An 18,868-nucleotide genomic window follows, 5' to 3' on the forward strand; every position below is an offset into this window, starting at 1 on the left:
CGACGACGACTCTCAAGAAGCGCAGGTGCTGCGTGGGTATCTAAGGGTCTACGAGCTTGTCAGACCATACAGGGCAGAGAGACATACGTTCGTAAACTCGTCGTGACGGTGTAAGTACCGTTCGACTGCATCACGCTCGTTGCTCTTTGCCGCTGTCTGGGCATGGCCGCGCTGCTGCATGCAAAAGGACAGCGTCATGCTAGGGCCCCTGCCCTCTTCCATCTCATTTGCCAAGCATTGCCGCCAGTGAGAATAATCTTGGGCCTCAAATACAGTAGCAATGCTTGGCATCTCTAGCTCCATTATGGGTTTCCATTGGGCCTGCGAGATATCGCTGCGGCACGGCGCATGGCCCAGCGTGGCCACTGCGACACTGTGATCGTGGGCATAACGGCAGAAACGGAGAAGCACAAGAAGTGCATGAGCACTTAAAATAGTGCGTCGTAGTGTCTCGCAGAGACCCCACCACATGAAGTTTGTGTCCTGCTGATTTTTGCACACAAAGTTGGCGGGCTTCGCCCATCCATTGGACTGGAGCAAGTACGCTGTCACGGCCAGCTCATTCAGGTAGGCTTGCAATGCTTCTACCGCCAATGGGGTTAGCATGGGCCCCCAGAACTCATGCTCTGTGGACCACTGCTGTAAGTCATTACCATGCGACTCAAGCCAATTGCCAAAGGAGCCGACCACCAAGTACAGCCAAAGTGCCTGGGCCATGCTGACTTGCTCCCACAGTTTCTCGAACGTCAAGCTCTGCATGAGAATGGCTTCATATACCGTGCCGTCCAAACTGTTTCGATAATTGTATGACTTCACAGCTGTTTCTTGTGCTTTTGTGACCAGCTTTGCAAACTCTTGGCCGACCAATTTCCACGCCCATACCTCGCTATGCGGCAACCGCATCGAGAGCGCTGCTAGCGAAGCGCGCGCAATACACAAATGCTCTGGAATGTCCTCTCGGTACTGCAGCAGCATCGCACGGTGCAAAAACGGGGGCTGTGGCGCATGTGGATCACGAAGGTACATGAACGTAGCGTACGTCAAAAACTTGGATATGACCGCCACGGCCAGTGTCGTGCGACGATCGTTGTTCTGAAAGAACCCATGAAGCGGAAGCACATTCAAAATGTACTTGTGAAAACGCTCTTGTGCTTCTTCATTGTACGACCACCAATCATGAGACGTCGTAAGCACGGCCGGGGCAGTGGCCCTATTCGTCGTAGGCGGCCATCCCTTCTGTGCATTCATATATGACGCATATGTCGGGGTCCGATTCTCATCCACAGATCCAAGCAGACCTGACCAGCCCGTATTGGCACCACGTTCGTACATGGGCGATGGGACTAGGGTATCATCGAGCCAGGACTGTACATGATTGGAGCCTGTGGCCAGGATGGAATGGCCTGGTGAAAAGAGCGCCATATGCGATGCACTTGGCGCAGAAGCAAACCATTGATACTCCTCCGCAGAAAAGTCGTCCGTATTGATCGGTGGCAAGGATGATAGATTTCTTTTGGGTATTTTCTCACCCTCTATGCCCATAGAAAAAGGCAGTTCTAAAAGAGAATGTGCCAGTTCGTTGGATTGTTGTGAATCTGAAGAAAGCATCGATTCTGTGGAAGGAATGGTGGTCACATTGGACGACGCTAGTGGATCGGTAAGGGGCGAGAGGAGTGACGGAGGTGCCGCTCTGAGAGAGGTTGGCATAGATGTACCTGGTGCATCCGTGCTCAGCAAAAAGGCCGGCAGGCCGGGTGCGGCAGGTATGACGTCCATGCCCACAGGCATCGACCATGCATCCGCGGAGGGAGGCCCAATATTTTGGGTCTGTACATCCATGTGCGACGCTGTGGCTTGTGGATGCCAGTTCAACTCTGCCATTTGGCCCGTCAACGTCTCTGCTGTGGTGTTGCTTTTGACACTCTCCGGTGTAGTATCCGTCATCGAAAATGGCGCTATGTTCACAGCAAAGGGGACATTGGTCTCAGATGGCACTTCATTCCCAGACCGTTCTGAGGAAAAGGTCTGCGAGTACCCTGTCATGGGACGTGCCAACGTATACGGCGTAATACGAGGCGATTGACGTCCCCCCCTAAGCATGGTGCTGGACATGCTTTTCTCAAGTTCATTCACCCGGAGAATATTTGGATTCCCACTATGCGGTGCATAGACCTGTGGTTATTAGACCTTCCTAGACGTACACAAGTAAGCCCACGTCGACGACACCGCTCACAAACGGGAAAGCTCAAATCGCAGCGCGTCTTGCTTTTCGCACATTCATAGCAGCTCTTCTGGCGATTTATACGGGGGACTTGACGCGCTCGTGCTTCTCGTGCATGATGACGACGAAGGAGGTCCTCTGCGATGTCAGCCTACGATGGCTCTCACGTACCTCGACGAAACCGCTTCCCACACGTATCACAAACGAATGGACTTTCCTCTTTTAGGCTGCTCTGCGCAGATGACGTCTCTGATTCGGATCCATCTACCTGTGGACCAGGTGATTCCGACTTCATACGCCGGTATTTTGTACTTTTTGGCACAAAATAGGTTTGGTTGGAAATGAACGACGCCATTCGTGTCAGTGCGAAGCCGTGCGCACGCCGCATTTCCGTGACAAATCGGCCGAGGTACCTACTCTCCACACTGCACCACAGCTTTGGTCCACCATGCCAACACAGTGGGTCACACTGCTAAGTGACGTGTGTATGAGCCTTGCTAACAGCAGGATGGGTACCGATTCATAGTAGACATGGAATGGGCCATGCTTAGTGGGACGATCAAGTCCATGTTGTCCATGGAAGAAGGCAGTATGTACACGTCTCTCTTACGCAGGCTTCTCCGAGGCTGAAAGCGGCGTATGCAAGCTCCAAATCCGGTACGTGGCTCAGACATACTCATTCAGCAGTGGCCAAGTCCTTGAAAAAGTCGTCGAGTATCTTCAGTGGCATGCACGCAACAAAAACCGCACGGAATTCAATATAAAGGAGTTCGAGCGTAAGATCCCCCCTGAGCTCGCATTGGAATTGTACGTTGATGCCATGACACTCACCGCAGGCTTATGGCGGCCGACTTTTTGGAAGGTATGATACCATATACCCTATTAACGCTACTAGTCTAATGTACACTAGGTATTCATTGAAGCCCAAGGACTCGTGGGCCCATGCATGCGTTTCGTGTCGGGGGAGCGGTCATCGTTGATCACACCAAAAGGGCGGCGTTGCGGTGTAAATTGCTTTCGTGTAGATACGTGGCCGGCTGCATGTAGTGATGAAAGCTTGTCGGAGGGTGCTTTTTGAGGAGGCGTCGATACGTTCATCGCAGGGCGCGATACAGCAACACGGCGTGCGCCGCCCAACGAGGCAGTAGGACGAAGCAGCGCACGAGACAATAAACGCGCTTCCGACAGTTCAGTGGACTGTGCAGTGCCATGCCGTTGCGATGCACGGAGCTTCGCTTGTTCACGTGCCAAAGCAAGCCGATAGGCAATACCATCGCTGGGGGACGATCCCTTAGGTGGCAGCGGGGGGACACCTGTCTTGGCAAAAGGGTCTGCCCACGATGTCGCCGGCATACGCGCATCGTCTTCCTGTGGAGCAACATCCATGTTCTCACGCTCTTTTTCAGGCATCACCACTCGCTGGGAATGAGGGGGATCGCGAGAGACAGGAACTCCCTGTGAAGGTAAGCGCGATACGCGCAAAACTGTGCGTGTGGTCTCTTGCGCATCATCCACCTGCGTCGATTTCGGCATGGCAGCTGACACAGAAGACAGGTATCGCTGTGCAGTAGCTCCCAATGTTTCAAATAGACTGGCGTTAGTCGTGTGCTATACATACCTAGGGCGACGTTCAGGCCAGAGCCCTGCATACAATGCATACATCTGGCGACCTAAAGTACGTGCCTGTGGATGGGCATCAGCAGCAAGTATCTGGATCGCATGTTCAATATCCTCGACACGCTTCGAAAGTTGACCTCGATCGAGTTCTTCCAGCAAGATCACTAGGCAGCTCGCTGCTGTCGTACGGAGCGTTGTGGACTTGTCTCGAAGCGCCTGTCCAAAATAGGGTATTGCCTGAGGAAGACGGCAGTGATGGCAGATCAAATGCAAGCTTTTCTCGGCCCTTCGTAGTGCTACCTTATTTGTCCGAGCACAGAGCTGCAACAGCGGCGGTAAAAACACTGAGAGAAGAGCGGCGAAACGCTCTCCTAACCGGGGGGCCATGGAATTAATGACATCACTGGCTGTGCCAGAGAGCTTCGTTCGGTCCGATAAGAGCTGGTGTAAGTCATGCAGTACATACAGATCGCGTGATACAAGGAGCAATATCGCGAATATGGGCGATATAGCTGGACACTTTTGTTGCCCCTTGCTTGGTAAGACTCTGTAGCTGTGCAAGGGCCTTGTCGATGCGGTCCCATGTATCTTCTGTCTCAGAGAGTTGGAATACAGGAAATAGGGGCGCAAAGGCTGCATCCAGCTGCGCCTCCGTCGCAATAGGCCGCGCCATCTCCCTCACTCGATAGCAAGGTACGTTACGTCAATCAATGGACCAACAACATGACAAGCCCTCGCGTCCCCCTACACCAACACCTTCGAATCACGTGATTGATACCTACGTACATGCAGCCTCCCTATATTTAGAAAATGAATGGATACATGATCTTGCGCTGGCGAGGGTACTGGTTGCCAAACTCCTTGCGGTAGTTCTTGTGCTTCTTGATCGCCCAGATAGTCATCTGCGCGGCTGAGACAACCAAAAAGACAAGCGAGCTCAGCGATAGAGTCATCATCGTAATGGACAGCCATGCCAGCACTTCGAAGAAGTAGTTCGGGCAGCTCACCAGACCGAAAGCACCACCGTAAGGAATACGACGAACACGAGTACCCTTCGGGCGCAGGTTCATAAGGATGACATGCGAGTGGAAGTTCATCGCCTCAGCGAAAACCCAAAGAGCCACACAGCTCCAGATGTACAGGTGGTTGTCCCGAATCGTACCTTTCACAGCAGCAGCACCCAGAAGAGGCGAGTACACACCGCAGCCCAGAAGGATTCCAGAGAGCAGCCAGTAGTGCGTCGAGTTTTTGATGATGTTGAAAGCAGGCATGGTCGCATTCGAGAAACGATGGATGAACAGCGATTCAAACTCACGCTTCGCAAAGTGTGCCATGACAAGAACAAGAACAATATGCTGTACGAACGAATGCTCAAAGGCACGGCCAAAGTGCGACCAGAACAAAGGCGAAACATAATACAAGAATGGATGGATGAACAAGGGACCAGCGTATTCCACCAGGAACACAGTGCGCCAACTGATTTGTGGACCAAGGTCCTTGACTGTGACGACATTTTGCTCGCCAAAGCCCAGCTCGGTAAGCGTCTTGCTGTCGTCCAGCAAGGCAACCTTGTTAGCATCTGTAAGACGTTGGCGCTCCACCGAGAGGGATGGGACAAGCTGGCTGATACCGCCCTTCAACATACCGAGGGTGGCACCCTCTGGCATGGTCACCTGCAGGGGGAAACGTCCACCCGAGATCTTACCGCGCTTTTCGACAGAAATCTGCATATCGTACAGCTACAATATCAAAGAGAGCAATTCTGTTCGCATTATATACGTCCGCCGCCGCCCAGCACGGGCCCCAGAAGTCGAGGGGCGTTTAATAAAACATATCTAATCGCCTTCACTTTTTTTATGCAGGTGGCCTGCGCTATTTTGCTGTTGATTCATCATGGCGGACGATCAAGAGCGGTCGTTTCTCGCTTGGTTCGCCCAGCATGGCGGTTGGATTGACTCCAGTCTTTCGTTGCAGAAGATTCCTGGAATGGGGCGCGGATTGGTAGCTACTCGTCCTATTGAGGAAAATGAGCGTCTGTTTACGATTCCTCGCTCGATGCTGATGAATTTGGATACAAGTGCCTTGCAAGCGCAATGCGAAGCAGCAGAGGAGGCTAACCCGCCTCAGCAAGGACTTGCATGGTCGGATTTGGTCGCACGCGGATGGTGTCCCCTTATTTTAATGCTGCTCTGGGAACATTGGCGTGCATCGACGCAATCGTGTGAGGGTGGCATGGAGTGGGGCGCTTACTTTGGCATTATGCCCGCTACGTTCTCTACGCCTATGTTCTGGTCGTCTGACGAATTGAAGGGTCTTGTGGGTACAGATGTGGAAGACAAGATCGGTCGTGAGGATGCCGAGGCAGATTACCGCGAATGCGTTCTCCCCTACATTCGACAATATGCCCATGTGTTCCTCGGCGCCGAGGCTACGAATGTCGAAGCAGGTATCGCTACATGGTACAGTGTGGACATGTACCATCGCATGGGATCCTCGATTCTCAGTCGCAGTTTTCACGTGAAACGGGACTTGAGTGAGGCAGAGCCGGATGAGGCTGATATTACCTCAGCGCCAGCGGAAGTCGCTGTCGTGCGAGCCATGCCGCAGGAGGATGAGCATGAAAATGAGGAGAGCGATAACGAAGTGGACATCGATATCGATGACGAGAATGAAAGTGAAGAGGAAGGCGATGACGAGAATGTGCGTGATATCTCGATGGTGCCCATGGCCGATATGCTCAATGCCAAATTTGGCTCGGAAAATGTACGTGGATATTCGCTAACGTATAGACCCGCTGCTTTTACAAACGTGAAGCCCTGGAAATGCGGTGTACAAAGCCCATCGCTGTGGGCGAGCAACTTCTGAATACGTACGGCAACCCACCCAACAGTGACCTGCTGCGCAGGTATGGATTTGTAGACGAGCCGAATCGTGGCGATTTAGGTAAGTGACATGCCTCTAACCCTCCTCAGTGGAAATCCCTGCAACCATGCTGGTAGAAGCGGCTGCTGCCAAGCTTATGAAAGCGACCGGCGCCGATGATGCGAGTGTGATGAATGTCCTTACCCCTCGCTTTGAATGGGCTTGTGCCGAGCTGGGGGTTGACGAAGTTTTCCTCTTGTCGCGTCTCAGCAAGCCAACCAATGAGCCTCCATACGGCTCCACGCTAGCCCTTGATCCGTCCAAAACACTGGACTCTGCACAAAAGCGCACTCTGAGTCGCGCTGCTTCAGAGATTCCTGACGAATTGATTGGGTTCACACGCCTTCTTCTTCTCACTGGCCATGGCTTCGAGCGGGCACAGAAAAAGGAAGCACTGCCCAATGCTCGTCTGGATGCTGTGGAAGAACTGGATGCGAGCTGGCCAGGCTCTCCGCCGGTGGGAGCTGCGATCGCTGTATCGTCTGTGCTTTTGGACGCCTTGACGCTGCGCATGAACAAGTATCCTATGTCTTGGGAAGACACTGCCGCCGCCTTAGCGTCATCTTCGCTTTCATCAGAAGATCCATGTCGCATGGCCCTGGTAGTGCGTGCAGGTGATCAAGCCATTTTGCAAGAACACGCTGTCGTTTTCGACATGGTATTGGCCCAGGCACGTGCAGAGGCCGCCAAGTCTAGCAGCGGTAGCAGCAGTTCTATGAAGAAGGCACGCAAGTAGCATATTACATACAATGGCACAGAATACAAGAAAAAAAATAACTAGAATACATGACCCATGTAAAATCACGAACGTGCTGACGCTGTGACAGTTGAATGCGGCGTGCTCTGTGAGTGCACCGGCTTGTCTTTTGCATCAGACTCTGTTCGCGGTGGAGGAGGGGATGGTACATGAGGGTACACTGACGACTCTGTCGCAAGAGATTCGCCGTCGGTCTTTTGCATCAAGTGCATGGCAACTTGATGCATCACTTGCCCGGAGAAGCCGCCGACCGCATAGGATGAATTTTGCTTCTCAGGCACAAATGCAGCAGGTTTTCGCATAGGCCGCGCCGTATCTTTATCGCAATGATGCCGCCGCAATGCATCGCGACGAACAAACGCTCGCCCACACAGTTCACAGCGGAACTTTTTTCCTGGTGTGCCCAAACCAAGACTGGCCAAGCCACCCGTTTCTTGACCTTCGCCCATTTCCCCTGAATCGCCCAGAATCCCAGGCTCCGGCTCCATTTCATGAACGCTGGCCACATGGCGCTGGAGGTCATGCTTGCGCGAGAACGAGCGTCCTCCCTCTGCGCGGCATGATCGATACGGGCATGGAAATGGCTTAGATCTTGATGGATCAGGGTCGTGTGTAGACATATGGGTGTTGAGGTTATAGGCTCGCGCAAAGGCCCGAGAGCATTTAGGGCACTGGAAGCGTTTCTGTGTTGGATCCGAGGTCGTGCGTGATTCATGCGATCCTCGCTCAGTGTCAGCCAGAGACTTGACCTCGCACGCTTGTGGTTTTGTTGGTTGGATCAAAGGTACTTTCTTGCTCAAGTCCGTAGAAGGATACGTGACAATCGATGCCATCACATCGTTCAGAGGAGCCGATGGCGCATCACGTAAGGATAAGCCCAGTGAGACGTTGAGTTTTTGCTGATGGTGATGCAAGGCAGCTGTTTGAGCAAGTTCGTGTTGGGCATTGAGCGACTGGACCGCTTCTTCAATGACCTTTTGTTGAGACGCATCTTCGTCCAAAACGCCATGACAATCAAGACTAGCAGGCAATGTGCTCGCTCCCTTAGCTACATTGGGCAGCGGAGCCCCCGAAGCAGTCGCCGACATGGAGGCGTCTCTCGTAGGATCCAAAAAGGATGTGGGAAACGACACCGATGCCACACTGGTCGTGGAGGGCATTAATTTCTGGAAATCAAACGCACTAAAGTTGTCCGGGGATTTGGGTGTCGAGAGGGAGAGCCGTGGAACATGTAAGGTACTCTGACGCGACGCAGATAAATAGGCTGTCGTTGCAGGATCTTCGTAAGAAAACGCAGGCGCGGAGTGGAGTGGCAGGGAGTCGGACCCAGTCGGTGCCGACGTGTTTGTATGCTTCACTTGGAATGCGCGAGCCTCATTGTATTGTGTAGCCGCTGCAGCGGATGCAGCCGTAGCAATTGTATCCAAATGAGACTGGTGGTCAAAGGTAGGAAAGGTGGATGTCATAGACGCGCCTGTAGCCGGTAAAGATGGGGAGTCAGAGGATTCTGCCAGCGGTGTTAAGTTGGCACTAGGATCCGTAGGCGTCAATACAGGGGGAATAAATACAGTGGGTAAGGGGTCTTTCACATCCGAGGCAGATGTAGGCGTCTCCAACGCGCCAGATGGCATATTGGCTGTCAGTTTATCGGACAGCGATAGCAATAGGCCCATACCGGGATTGTTTTGTGAATCATCCAGAGGCGATTCCGTATTTACTTCCGCCGAATTTCGCCGTACAGGATTTGGAACATAACCCTCCCCGGAGGAAGTCAAGTATTGGGAACCAGAGGCCGCATTGGAGCTAGACGATAGCTCTGATATCCCCCCTTTGTGAATTGACAGACGGTCCTGGCTGCCTGACGAAGAGAGAGGACTGCCCTTGGACATAGGGATATTGTCATTTACTGTAGAGACTGGAATGCCAACTCCTGAGGCCGAGAAGACATTCGCAAGAGTACGGCTTGACATGAACTCAAGTGTTGCTTGCCCCACAAATGACACCTCTATACAGTTAGCCACATCATCTGCTATACCACTTACCCCGTCACCAATACAGAGAAATCTAAGATATTCGTTTTAGCGGGCGGTGCTTATCAGACCCTTCCGAAATGTGCAATAGCGTAGAGTAGCTTTGTACAAATCCAAGTGTCCAGATCTAACAAAAAAAACCCTACGAGGACGGAGCTTCTCTATCATCGCTGCTAGTCACGTGTACACCTCAAAGGAACAACGCGTCTATCATAATCAATTTTCTTCAATCGAGAATCTAGCTAATTAGTTGCCGTTACCAGCAGCGCCAGGCACTGCCGTGACAGCAGCCGAGGGAATAAAAGGTGCACTCACCATAGGTCGGTCTGGGTCACCGGGGAGACGCGACTTCGTGCCCGAACAGCCTTTCCAATACAACCGGTTCCTTGGCCAATACTGTTGGTAGCCACCTTCTTCCGCCGAATTTCCCCAGAGCGTGAAATTAGCGTTCGTATACGCCTCAATATACTTGTTGATATAATCACTGGTAGGCATGTCCTTTGGATCGCAGCCCACATCTGCCTCAGGATCATCGGGGTCTTGATACACACGCACCCAGTCAATCGACATCTCGAAGGGGAAACCTTTCATAATTTGGGTCCAGTCAATGGTACCGAAATTGCGGGAAATACCCAGGTTGAGAATGATATACATAGGCTCCTTGGGGTACTGGCGCTGCCCAATCATAGACCGAGGATCCGGCCTCATTGCCTCCGAGTACACCTCCCAAGCAGGTTTCCCATCGCTTTGCCAAGCAACGTACCCATCTGTACCACCGCGATACTCCAACGCATATTGAGCGTATGCACCCTCCTTATTCACATCCTGCGAATTAGCTTCATGCTGAACTGCAGTTTGGCTAGCAAGGTGAATACCACTGAGAGACTGTTGTGTCACCTCGCCATTGTAAATGTTAAGATCGTTCGTGCCCTTTCGAGGATCGAAAATAGTGTAAACGTCTGACTCATTTTGGTAGGTGATGTTGTACTGCCAATTGTATGGTGCCATCTGACACGACTGTGAGACTTCAAGCCGAGTCCCGGACTGCGCTTGTGCTTCAAACACATCGATTTCAGGCGCCGCGCGTCCCACCAACTCTCCTGTCTTCGGATCAATTGGGCCAGGGTGCATATCTTTATCTTCCAGGCATGTGCATCGAGACAGCTTCTGCCCCGGTAAGAACGATAGTGAGCGTGTGTTGTGCTGCTGGTTGAACATCGTCGCACCACCAAGTTCAACAGTGCCCTCCGGCCAGCCGTTCTCATACGTGGAGTTGAAAATTGTTTGGTTCATCACGGTACCAACATCGCATTGGTCATACGAGTAAGGCCACATGCCTTGTAAAGAGGCACCATAGCCAGCACGACCAAGATTGCCCATGATCCATAATGCAGGCCACAGGCCAGCAACATCATTGTAGCCTGGAAGCTGAACACTAGCGACCAGAATACCGTTGCGGAAGCAGAACTTGTTCCAGGATTGAAGCATACCACCGCGGAAATACAAGTTGTGTTCCTCATGTTGTTCCAGACGAATACGGAGCGTACCATCCCTGGTATAGACAGCAGCAGGATCGTACCACTCAAAATTGCCTGTTTGCCAGTAATGCAAATCGACGGCTTCCCAGAAAGGATCATCACCTGGATAGAAGCTGCGGCCATCGGTGTTGAACTCATCAGAGAATACAAGCTTGAACTGTTTCTGTGCCGATCCAGAGAATATGCCGGACATGGTGTAAGCATCCGTAGGGGTATCAGGGTCGATAAGCATACGCTCATTACGACCAAAAGTAGCAGAGGTCTTCGAAGAGTTCACCCGAGCAATAGGGAAGCTAGCAGGAATAATAGCCGGCCCACCCAAGATCTTCTTAAATTGCTCAAGTCGTGAATCTGGAACCTTTGTCTCTGTGTAATAGTGCAAAATCGGGTAGCCTGCGAAAAGCATGAGGATACACAGAATGAGGAGAATCATGGTGCCTACATTGACCATGGCACGCGTAGGATCAAAAGTACCCCGCAGTGCTTTCTCGGGATCATGAAGATCGTCATCATCATTTTTCTCATCGTGACGACCCATCCAGTCATAAGGCCCAGAGCCAGTGAAAGGCCCATTTTCATCACGATGAGAATTGGACGATGGGTACAAGGAGGGGCTAGCTGTGGATCGAACATCCTGTATACTTTCATTATACCCACGACCAATCTGCGGTGAGGTACTATCGTATCTTTGTGCCGGTGGTGGCACCGAGATAGTATCCCCGGCACCAGCAGGCCCCATACCAGCCGACATGGTTTAAAGTATGGCACTTCTCTCCCGCAAAATTGGTGCAGTCATTGGCATGGCTAAATGCCTCTATCATTACTAATATTCCAAATTTACACCCCTAGTCGGGTGGTGCCGCGGACATGTTGCGCATTCAAGTGGAGTGCTGAAAATCCATCTTCAATTGGTGCACTATATGCCTAGGACGGACGCATCATAATGGCAAATAGATTCAAATGAATATGTACGATCTTCCACATCCCCTATTTCATAAGTATATATAACAAGTTTCTAAAACAAGGATACGCGCAACATTACCACATTTGCCCGTCCGGCCGCTCAACCCAGCTGCCTTGAGCACCAGGCGTTTTAGTAACAAAGGCTGAAGAAACTGGCGATGCCTTGACAAGGCGATCTGGGTCACCAGGGAGACGTGACTGAGTGCCAGAGCACCCCTTTGTGTACAGCCGATTTCTGGGCCACAGCTTTCCATAGCCGCCCTCTTCCGCCGTATTGCCCCAGAGCGTCAGGTTTGGATTGGTATATGCTTCAATGTACTTGTTAATGTAGTCCTTAGTCGGCATATCGTCTGGATCACAACCAATATCCGCCTCTGTATCATCGGGGTCTTGGTATACACGCACCCAGTCCACAGCCAATTCAAATGGGAAACCGTCGATGAGATTCGCCCAATCGATATTACCAAAGTTCTTGGAAATACCCAAGTTGAGAATGATATACATTGGTTCCTTAGGGAACTGCCGGTGTGATACCTTGGACAAAGAGTCGGGGCGAAGTGCCTCAGGGTAAATCTCCCAAGCCTTTTCACTGCCACTCCTCCACGCCACATACCCGTCTTCACCACCGCGGTACTCAAGCGAATACGTAGCAAAGTAGCCTTTGCCTTCATCCGTATCAAGCGAATTGGCTACCTTTTGAACGGCGTTTTGGTCAGCAAGATGGATGCCACTGAGGGACTGCTGCGTGATTTCACCATTATACAGGTTGATATCGTTAATACCCTTCTTATAGTTGAAGATATGGTAGGCATCAGTTGTATTTTCATGAGTGATGTTGTATTGCCAGTTGTACGGAGCCATCTGGCACGACTGCGATACACCCACACCATGGTCTTTGCTTGTCTGCGCCTCGAACACATCGATTTCAGGCGCCGCGCGTCCCACCAACTCTCCTGTCTTCGGATCAATTGGGCCAGGGTGCATATCTTTATCTTCCAGGCATGTGCATCGAGACAGCTTCTGCCCCGGTAAGAACGATAGTGAGCGTGTGTTGTGCTGCTGGTTGAACATCGTCGCACCACCAAGTTCAACAGTGCCCTCCGGCCAGCCGTTCTCATACGTGGAGTTGAAAATTGTTTGGTTCATCACGGTACCAACATCACAATAGTCATATGAGTAAGGCCATGTACCTTGCAAGGAAGCACCGTAGCCAGCACGGCCAAGGTTGCCCATGATCCAGAACGCAGGCCACAAACCAGAAACATCTTGGAAACCTGGAAGTTGCACACGAGCAATCAAAATGCCATTGCGGAAGCAGAACTTGTTCCAGGATTGAAGCATACCACCGCGGAAATACAAGTTGTGTTCCTCATGCTGCTCAAGGCGGATGCGAAGCGACCCATCCTTGGTATAAATAGCAGCGGGATCGTACCATTCCAAGTTGTTCGTACCCCAGTAGTGCAAATCGACAGCTTCCCAGAAAGGATCATCACCTGGGTAGAAGCTGCGGCCATCGGTGTTGAACTCATCAGAGAATACAAGCTTGAACGGCTTGCCCTCTGTTTTGGAATACGTGCTGCCGAGCGCGTAAGCATCCTCAGGTGTCTCTGGGTCAATGAGCATGCGTTGGTCTCGTCCAAAAGTGGCAGATGTGTTTGTGTTGTTAACACGTGCAATAGGGAAATTTGATGGGATTATAATACCACCTGGGTGGATGTTCTGGAAGGCAGAGATGCGTTCGTTTTGGTTTTTGTCCATCGTGTAATAATGAAGGATAGGATAACCGGCAAAAAGCATAAGAATGGCAAGAGTCAGTATAATGATCGTACCAATGTTGAAGAATCCACGCCATGGCTCCAAGGATCCACGCGGCGACGACATCGCTGGATCGTGCAAGTGATCGTCCGCTTCTTTCACATCCACCATGGTCATCCACGGATAGGGATCCTCGCTGCCTTCACTTGACACAATACTTTCATCATCTTGGTATCCCGTTCGTTCATACAAGGTATTGCTGCTCTTACCCTCACCAACCGCAAGGCCTGGTTGATAGGAATGAGAAAATGAATCCATCGTCGGCATACTCCGCATAGATTGCATAGATGGCATGGCCTTCATTCCAGGGTCATCCACATAAAAAGACTCTGACTCCTCTGGGTTCGGTGACCCATTCTGACTGTGGATTCCACCATATCCAATGGAACGTGGAAACATAACAGCTTCTGGGCTGTAGGTATCATTGAAAGATGTTTCTGGAGTGCCTGTCTGAGATTCAGGCGACATTGGCTGAAGGACAGGCATACGCCTTGGTTCTCCGTGAATAGCTACAGCCAGAGGCTGTTGCTGATCCACTGGTGTACCTTCTTTATCCGGAAACGGATAAGGCTGGCTCATCACGAGATCGGTCGTAAAGAGACTACAGCGTTGGCAAGTTAAAAAGACTAGCTGTAGGAACTAGCTGTAGGGTCCACCTATGTAGAAACCAGCACGCACTGCGGCTGGTCATAGATGCCGCACATGCATAGGGCCTACCACTTACTTATGAAAGACCCAATCACCATGTACAAAGGACAAAGAGGCCCGATGACTAAACCGTATAATGTCAAGTGCGAGCTGCCTTTCCTCGGGACGCCTTTCCACTGGCTGGCCCTGGCGCATTTTTTCGCTTGGGTGTTGCAGACTTTGACCCGTCAGGTCGCGGCTGAATCCTAATTGACAAGTCAGAGACATGTAAGCTGATCTACGCACACGAAGAAACCATCAAGCCGTCCCTGCTGCTTTTGCCCAACTGCACGAGAAAGCTTCTCGCAGCCTCGGCGCACTCGATCCTCACTTAGGGTCAGATACATAGTTGCATAGACATACCTAAATCCCTTGTCTCCGCAAAGGAATTGGACAAGCTCTTCTGTTTTAGGTTGCTCCCATTTTAACTGGTACGTGAGTTAGGGCTTTACGTGCCTGAACGGTGGATCCATCCTGGACTTGGGGCTCTTGGAACAATTTCCGCGCTTCTTCGAAAGGCCATACATCTGGGACTTGGATGCCCCCTGCTCGCTTTTTAGGCGCGGCTTTGTCTTCGTCGTCAGAGTCTTGCGACTTTCGCTTGGTGTCTTCGCCGGCCTTTTTCAGATCGCTCTGTTGCTGCAAGTGTTCCAAAACGGCTTCCAAAGTTTTGTGCTCTTGAATAAGCTTTAATGCTTTCTTCGGGCCTACACCCCGTACAGGGTCAAGATAGTCGCAACCCAGCAACATACAGAGATCAATGAACTGGAGTCAGTCCACTATATACATACCTGCTCCATAGGCATATCAAGTTCTTCCAATGCTTTAGCCAGGTTGATCTCCGTGACCGGTAGCTTCTTTTGCTCACTTGCTGTTAAGTGTTTCAAAAGGATGGGGGCACCAAAAGTCAGTGTGTCCATATCTTCAGAGCCAGCGGCATACACCTACACGTTAATAAATGCGCTCCCTACCTTTCCGGCCCGTGCCAGTTCTGCGCATTGCGCTTCCGCTTCCGATGGTGCCTTCAGTAAGCCATCAAAATACATACGATTACCCATGGGATACCCATTAACGAAAGCAAACGCTGTACTTCCGCATTGTGCTCCCTTGTCGGACGAACTTGACGACGTGCGAGTTGCTCCAGGGTATGGCTGTCGGCTACAAAGTAAGACAGGAGGCAACGTACCAACATCCTTCTGCTCCTCTTCTTGTTCACGCGCTTCTTCACGTCGTCCAAATCGCTTAGAAAGCTAGTGTGAGCCACGACCATGGGCACATACCACGTCCTTCTTCAGATCCGGTGGCTTGCCATCGAACACGTATACAGGCTTGATGCCATAGTCAATCATACGAAGGGTGCGGTAAAAGAAGCCAAGCAAGTGACTGGTTATTTCTCCAGAATCGGACATCATTTGCTGTCCATCCGATTGACGCACCGCAATGAGAAATTGGTACAGACTCATGGAGGCATCGATGGCGACTTTTCTGCCGAACAGGGTCTTGATATCAAATTGCTTGATACAGGAAGGCGCCTCATCGGTCAGCAGCGACGTTAAACCTGGGAGTGTGAATAGCGGACAACGGCAAGCGCACCTTTGATTCCCATGATGGCACGCGTCAACGCATTGGAACGCGCACGCGTAGAGTAGCCATGACCACCACGTGGAGAAAGCCACGCACACTGACCACCTTCGATTGCCTACACGGTGAATGACGCTGGCTCGTTGGCAACGATGGAAGATGACATCGATGAGAGTTTTCACGATGATTGGTGGGACTCACTGGCCATTGATCAGGTAACTGAGTCGCAGCTGCAAGCAGCAGAGAATGCCGTGCCCTCCTCCTCCTCTCAAGCACTACCTGCGTCACTGCCGATTTCTGTGAGCGAACTTCAAGCACAGCTACACGAGGTATGTATGTGTAGCACTGACCATGAAGCTTCGTCGACAATATGAAACACAGAGCCAAACTATAGAGGATCTTCGGAAGAAGACACAACAGCAACAGGGCGAGATCTCTGTGGTCCGAGCGAACTGGAATCGCGTACAGCAACAAAATGTCGGCCTGCAGCACCAGCAGAGCCAAATGGAGCAAGAACATCGGAAAAAGCTGGAGGCACTCCAGCAGGAAAATCGCAGGCAGCTCGAACGTCTAGAGACCGCGGCGGCGTTTCGCGTATGTATGAAGAACGACTAACAGCAGCGCATTGAGCAAGATACGCATCGTACGACGTGGCCCTCGACCGTGCGTCGTCAAGCCGCTGTTATGCTGGATCATACCACACATTCGCTGATGCAAGACAAAATAACCACGCCTACGAAAAGCCGAATGGTTCGTAACGCGAAAGGACTGGATACCCTGTCGCCACATACGCTATCGCACCGAAAGCGGCCTGCTTCAGAGATGAGTGAACAGGAAAGTCCTTCGAAGCGACAAAGTAAAAAAGCAGCAACCACTGGTGTAAAAGCGTTTCCTCGCTTCGATAACTCGTTCGTGTCTGGAGCCCCAGAGGCCTTGCCAGCAGCCAGCTCGTCGCCGCCGCGATTGCGCCTGGAGTCCGCCTCTCCTACCCCGTCGCCGGAGCTGCAGCCGATGCAGAGTGCTATGGAAGAATCGGATGCTGTTGCATTTGTCCTTACGATGCTCTTCAGCTTGCAGTCGCGCTGGGTCACGCAGGTCCTTTACCAGCCTTCCCGTTGGCTGGATCCGTCGGAGACCATACCTGACGCAACAGCTGCCCGAACAGAGCCGCTTGTGCTGCGTCTGCTACACTATCGACTTCCACCCTCGGCCCCCGTTGCGCTTCAACAGAGATGGACGCATGCTGTCGAGCAGCTATGGCAATGCCTCGTGCATGCAAATTCGTTCCCTGCGTTGGTATCGGACTATGGTCCTTCCATTCAAGCGTCGCTGGAAGGCGTGCATGATCTGCCGGCCACAAATACTCATCCTCAGATTCGACAAGTCCTTGAAACGGCATGGGAACGCCAGTCCATGTATTTGTATGGCACTGTCGCAGCAGCTCTGCGAACTATGACGGGCCTATTGCTGCGTATGCGCTTGGTACGTATACCCCGTGTCTTACCGCAGCTATGTGGTGTGAGTCGCCTACTAGAGTGGATGATCTCGTTGGGCGTGGCGCATCCGCCCTTTGTGCGGTACCTCATGATCCGTCTACGGTACTTGCCGTGGAACAAGGAGCCTACCCTTCCGACTCAGCCCTCCAGTCAGCCAGACACACCGATCTCAGCAACTTCAACACCGCAGTCTCGAGTCATGGCAGACGATGCAACGCCAGTCCACTTAGTTTCGATCCTCGTCACCGGTGTGCAAGAGGCCATGCCAGGCGCCAGCGAGGACAAAGCAACGCGATCTGCTTTGTTGGTCACCATTTCACGCCTAGTCCGTATGCTTGCTTGGACACTATGGCCTTCAGGTCTGCATGAGTACGTACGACCGTCCTAACCCTAGCCTATATCCCATACTCCAAACGCCTGGCATTTGGCTAACTCTCCTTGATCCCTATACCACGTGCTCTACGATGCTCGAGCATACCCTGCAAGCAATGATCCAGTTCTTGCATGATCCTGTGACCTGGAACATGTGCCTGTCGACGCAGTTTGATACCCAGCGGCAATCGCACATTCCCTCTCGCTTGAGTCAGACGCGCTTCCCATTGATGGACTTGCTGGCAAAGCACCTTGTCGATCGACGTGGCGACTCATCGCCGCAGGCCCTTCATACCATTCATCTGAGCATTGTACAGCTTCTTACGCAAGCAGCTCGATGGCCTGATACCGCCGTGATCCTTCTTGACTCAACGCCGCTTCTGCCTGCTCTGATTCAGTGCTTACAATGGGATGTCCAAGCGATTTGGAATCAGGAGCCGACGCCGCACTCTCGCAGCCTCGCATGGGCCGAAAGGTATGTAGACAGTCTGTGACTTACGCCAGTGCTTTGGAACGTGTCTGTGTAAGCATCCATTTCTTGCACGAGCTGTACGTGCCGGAGGGCCAAGCCTCTCGCAATCTCGCCGAGAAGCTCATATCCCCGCCGGTTCAAGCGGCGCTCAATGGCATTCGGTACGCGTTCGTGGTCGCCGTTGCCCGCATTGCCTTTGCGTCGGAACCCGATTGGCTCGTCGCCCCTGGCGCGCCAGAATGCCGTGGGCGTATGCGCACGCAGCTAGAAAGTGCCGCAGGTACGTGGCTACCTACGTGACTCACACCACCGCAGCGCTTGCCAGCGACTTGGTCGAGCTGGTCTTGTCGCCCAACGAGACCGATGAGATTTACGAGCTATTGGCCGAAGACAACGA

The 18,868-nt window shown here is 52.0% G+C and overlaps 9 protein-coding genes across 9 annotated transcripts; 3 read left to right on the forward strand and 6 right to left on the reverse strand.

Moving 5' to 3' along the window:
* Positions 1-48: 48 nt before the first annotated feature.
* Malapachy_0954 (hypothetical protein) lies at positions 49-2,100 on the reverse strand (the record flags this gene model as incomplete). The annotated part of the gene is made up of 1 exon (XM_018135466.1): positions 49-2,100. The coding sequence occupies one exon, from the start codon at positions 2,098-2,100 to the stop codon at positions 49-51; it is 2,052 nt and encodes a 683-aa protein (XP_017992589.1).
* A 569-nt stretch (positions 2,101-2,669) lies between these two features.
* Positions 2,670-3,089, forward strand: Malapachy_0917 (transcriptional elongation regulator elc1 elongin c; the record flags this gene model as incomplete). Its single annotated transcript, XM_018135429.1, has 4 exons — positions 2,670-2,702; positions 2,729-2,810; positions 2,836-2,878; positions 2,906-3,089. The coding sequence occupies 4 exons, from the start codon at positions 2,670-2,672 to the stop codon at positions 3,087-3,089; spliced, it is 342 nt and encodes a 113-aa protein (XP_017992139.1).
* A 38-nt stretch (positions 3,090-3,127) lies between these two features.
* Positions 3,128-4,511, reverse strand: Malapachy_0957 (protein stu1; the record flags this gene model as incomplete). Its single annotated transcript, XM_018135469.1, has 3 exons — positions 3,128-3,812; positions 3,840-4,279; positions 4,305-4,511. The coding sequence occupies 3 exons, from the start codon at positions 4,509-4,511 to the stop codon at positions 3,128-3,130; spliced, it is 1,332 nt and encodes a 443-aa protein (XP_017992586.1).
* A 130-nt stretch (positions 4,512-4,641) lies between these two features.
* Malapachy_0924 (tsc13-enoyl reductase involved in very long chain fatty acid elongation) lies at positions 4,642-5,568 on the reverse strand (the record flags this gene model as incomplete). The annotated part of the gene is made up of 1 exon (XM_018135436.1): positions 4,642-5,568. One exon carries the CDS (start codon positions 5,566-5,568, stop codon positions 4,642-4,644), a length of 927 nt encoding a protein of 308 aa, XP_017992644.1.
* A 163-nt stretch (positions 5,569-5,731) lies between these two features.
* Positions 5,732-7,496, forward strand: Malapachy_0919 (set domain-containing protein; the record flags this gene model as incomplete). Its single annotated transcript, XM_018135431.1, has 3 exons — positions 5,732-6,601; positions 6,628-6,781; positions 6,811-7,496. 3 exons carry the CDS (start codon positions 5,732-5,734, stop codon positions 7,494-7,496), a joined length of 1,710 nt encoding a protein of 569 aa, XP_017992143.1.
* Positions 7,497-7,561: 65 nt separating this feature from the next.
* Malapachy_0934 (putative zinc finger protein) lies at positions 7,562-9,190 on the reverse strand (the record flags this gene model as incomplete). Its single annotated transcript, XM_018135446.1, has 1 exon — positions 7,562-9,190. One exon carries the CDS (start codon positions 9,188-9,190, stop codon positions 7,562-7,564), a length of 1,629 nt encoding a protein of 542 aa, XP_017992696.1.
* A 2,359-nt stretch (positions 9,191-11,549) lies between these two features.
* Malapachy_0935 (glycoside hydrolase family 16 protein) lies at positions 11,550-14,166 on the reverse strand (the record flags this gene model as incomplete). The annotated part of the gene is made up of 2 exons (XM_018135447.1): positions 11,550-11,568; positions 12,263-14,166. The coding sequence occupies 2 exons, from the start codon at positions 14,164-14,166 to the stop codon at positions 11,550-11,552; spliced, it is 1,923 nt and encodes a 640-aa protein (XP_017992695.1).
* Positions 14,167-14,877: 711 nt separating this feature from the next.
* Positions 14,878-16,156, reverse strand: Malapachy_0932 (pin domain-like protein; the record flags this gene model as incomplete). Its single annotated transcript, XM_018135444.1, has 8 exons — positions 14,878-14,880; positions 15,076-15,315; positions 15,342-15,494; positions 15,522-15,572; positions 15,599-15,708; positions 15,737-15,800; positions 15,831-16,108; positions 16,144-16,156. 8 exons carry the CDS (start codon positions 16,154-16,156, stop codon positions 14,878-14,880), a joined length of 912 nt encoding a protein of 303 aa, XP_017992694.1.
* A 127-nt stretch (positions 16,157-16,283) lies between these two features.
* Malapachy_0938 (hypothetical protein) lies at positions 16,284-18,771 on the forward strand (the record flags this gene model as incomplete). The annotated part of the gene is made up of 6 exons (XM_018135450.1): positions 16,284-16,460; positions 16,489-16,725; positions 16,753-17,613; positions 17,641-17,996; positions 18,022-18,474; positions 18,504-18,771. 6 exons carry the CDS (start codon positions 16,284-16,286, stop codon positions 18,769-18,771), a joined length of 2,352 nt encoding a protein of 783 aa, XP_017992690.1.
* Between the last annotated feature and the right edge of the window lie 97 nt (positions 18,772-18,868).

Source organism: Malassezia pachydermatis (genome assembly GCF_001278385.1).
Source record: "Malassezia pachydermatis strain CBS 1879 chromosome Unknown scaffold3, whole genome shotgun sequence".
In the NCBI taxonomy this organism is placed as follows: domain Eukaryota; kingdom Fungi; phylum Basidiomycota; class Malasseziomycetes; order Malasseziales; family Malasseziaceae; genus Malassezia; species Malassezia pachydermatis.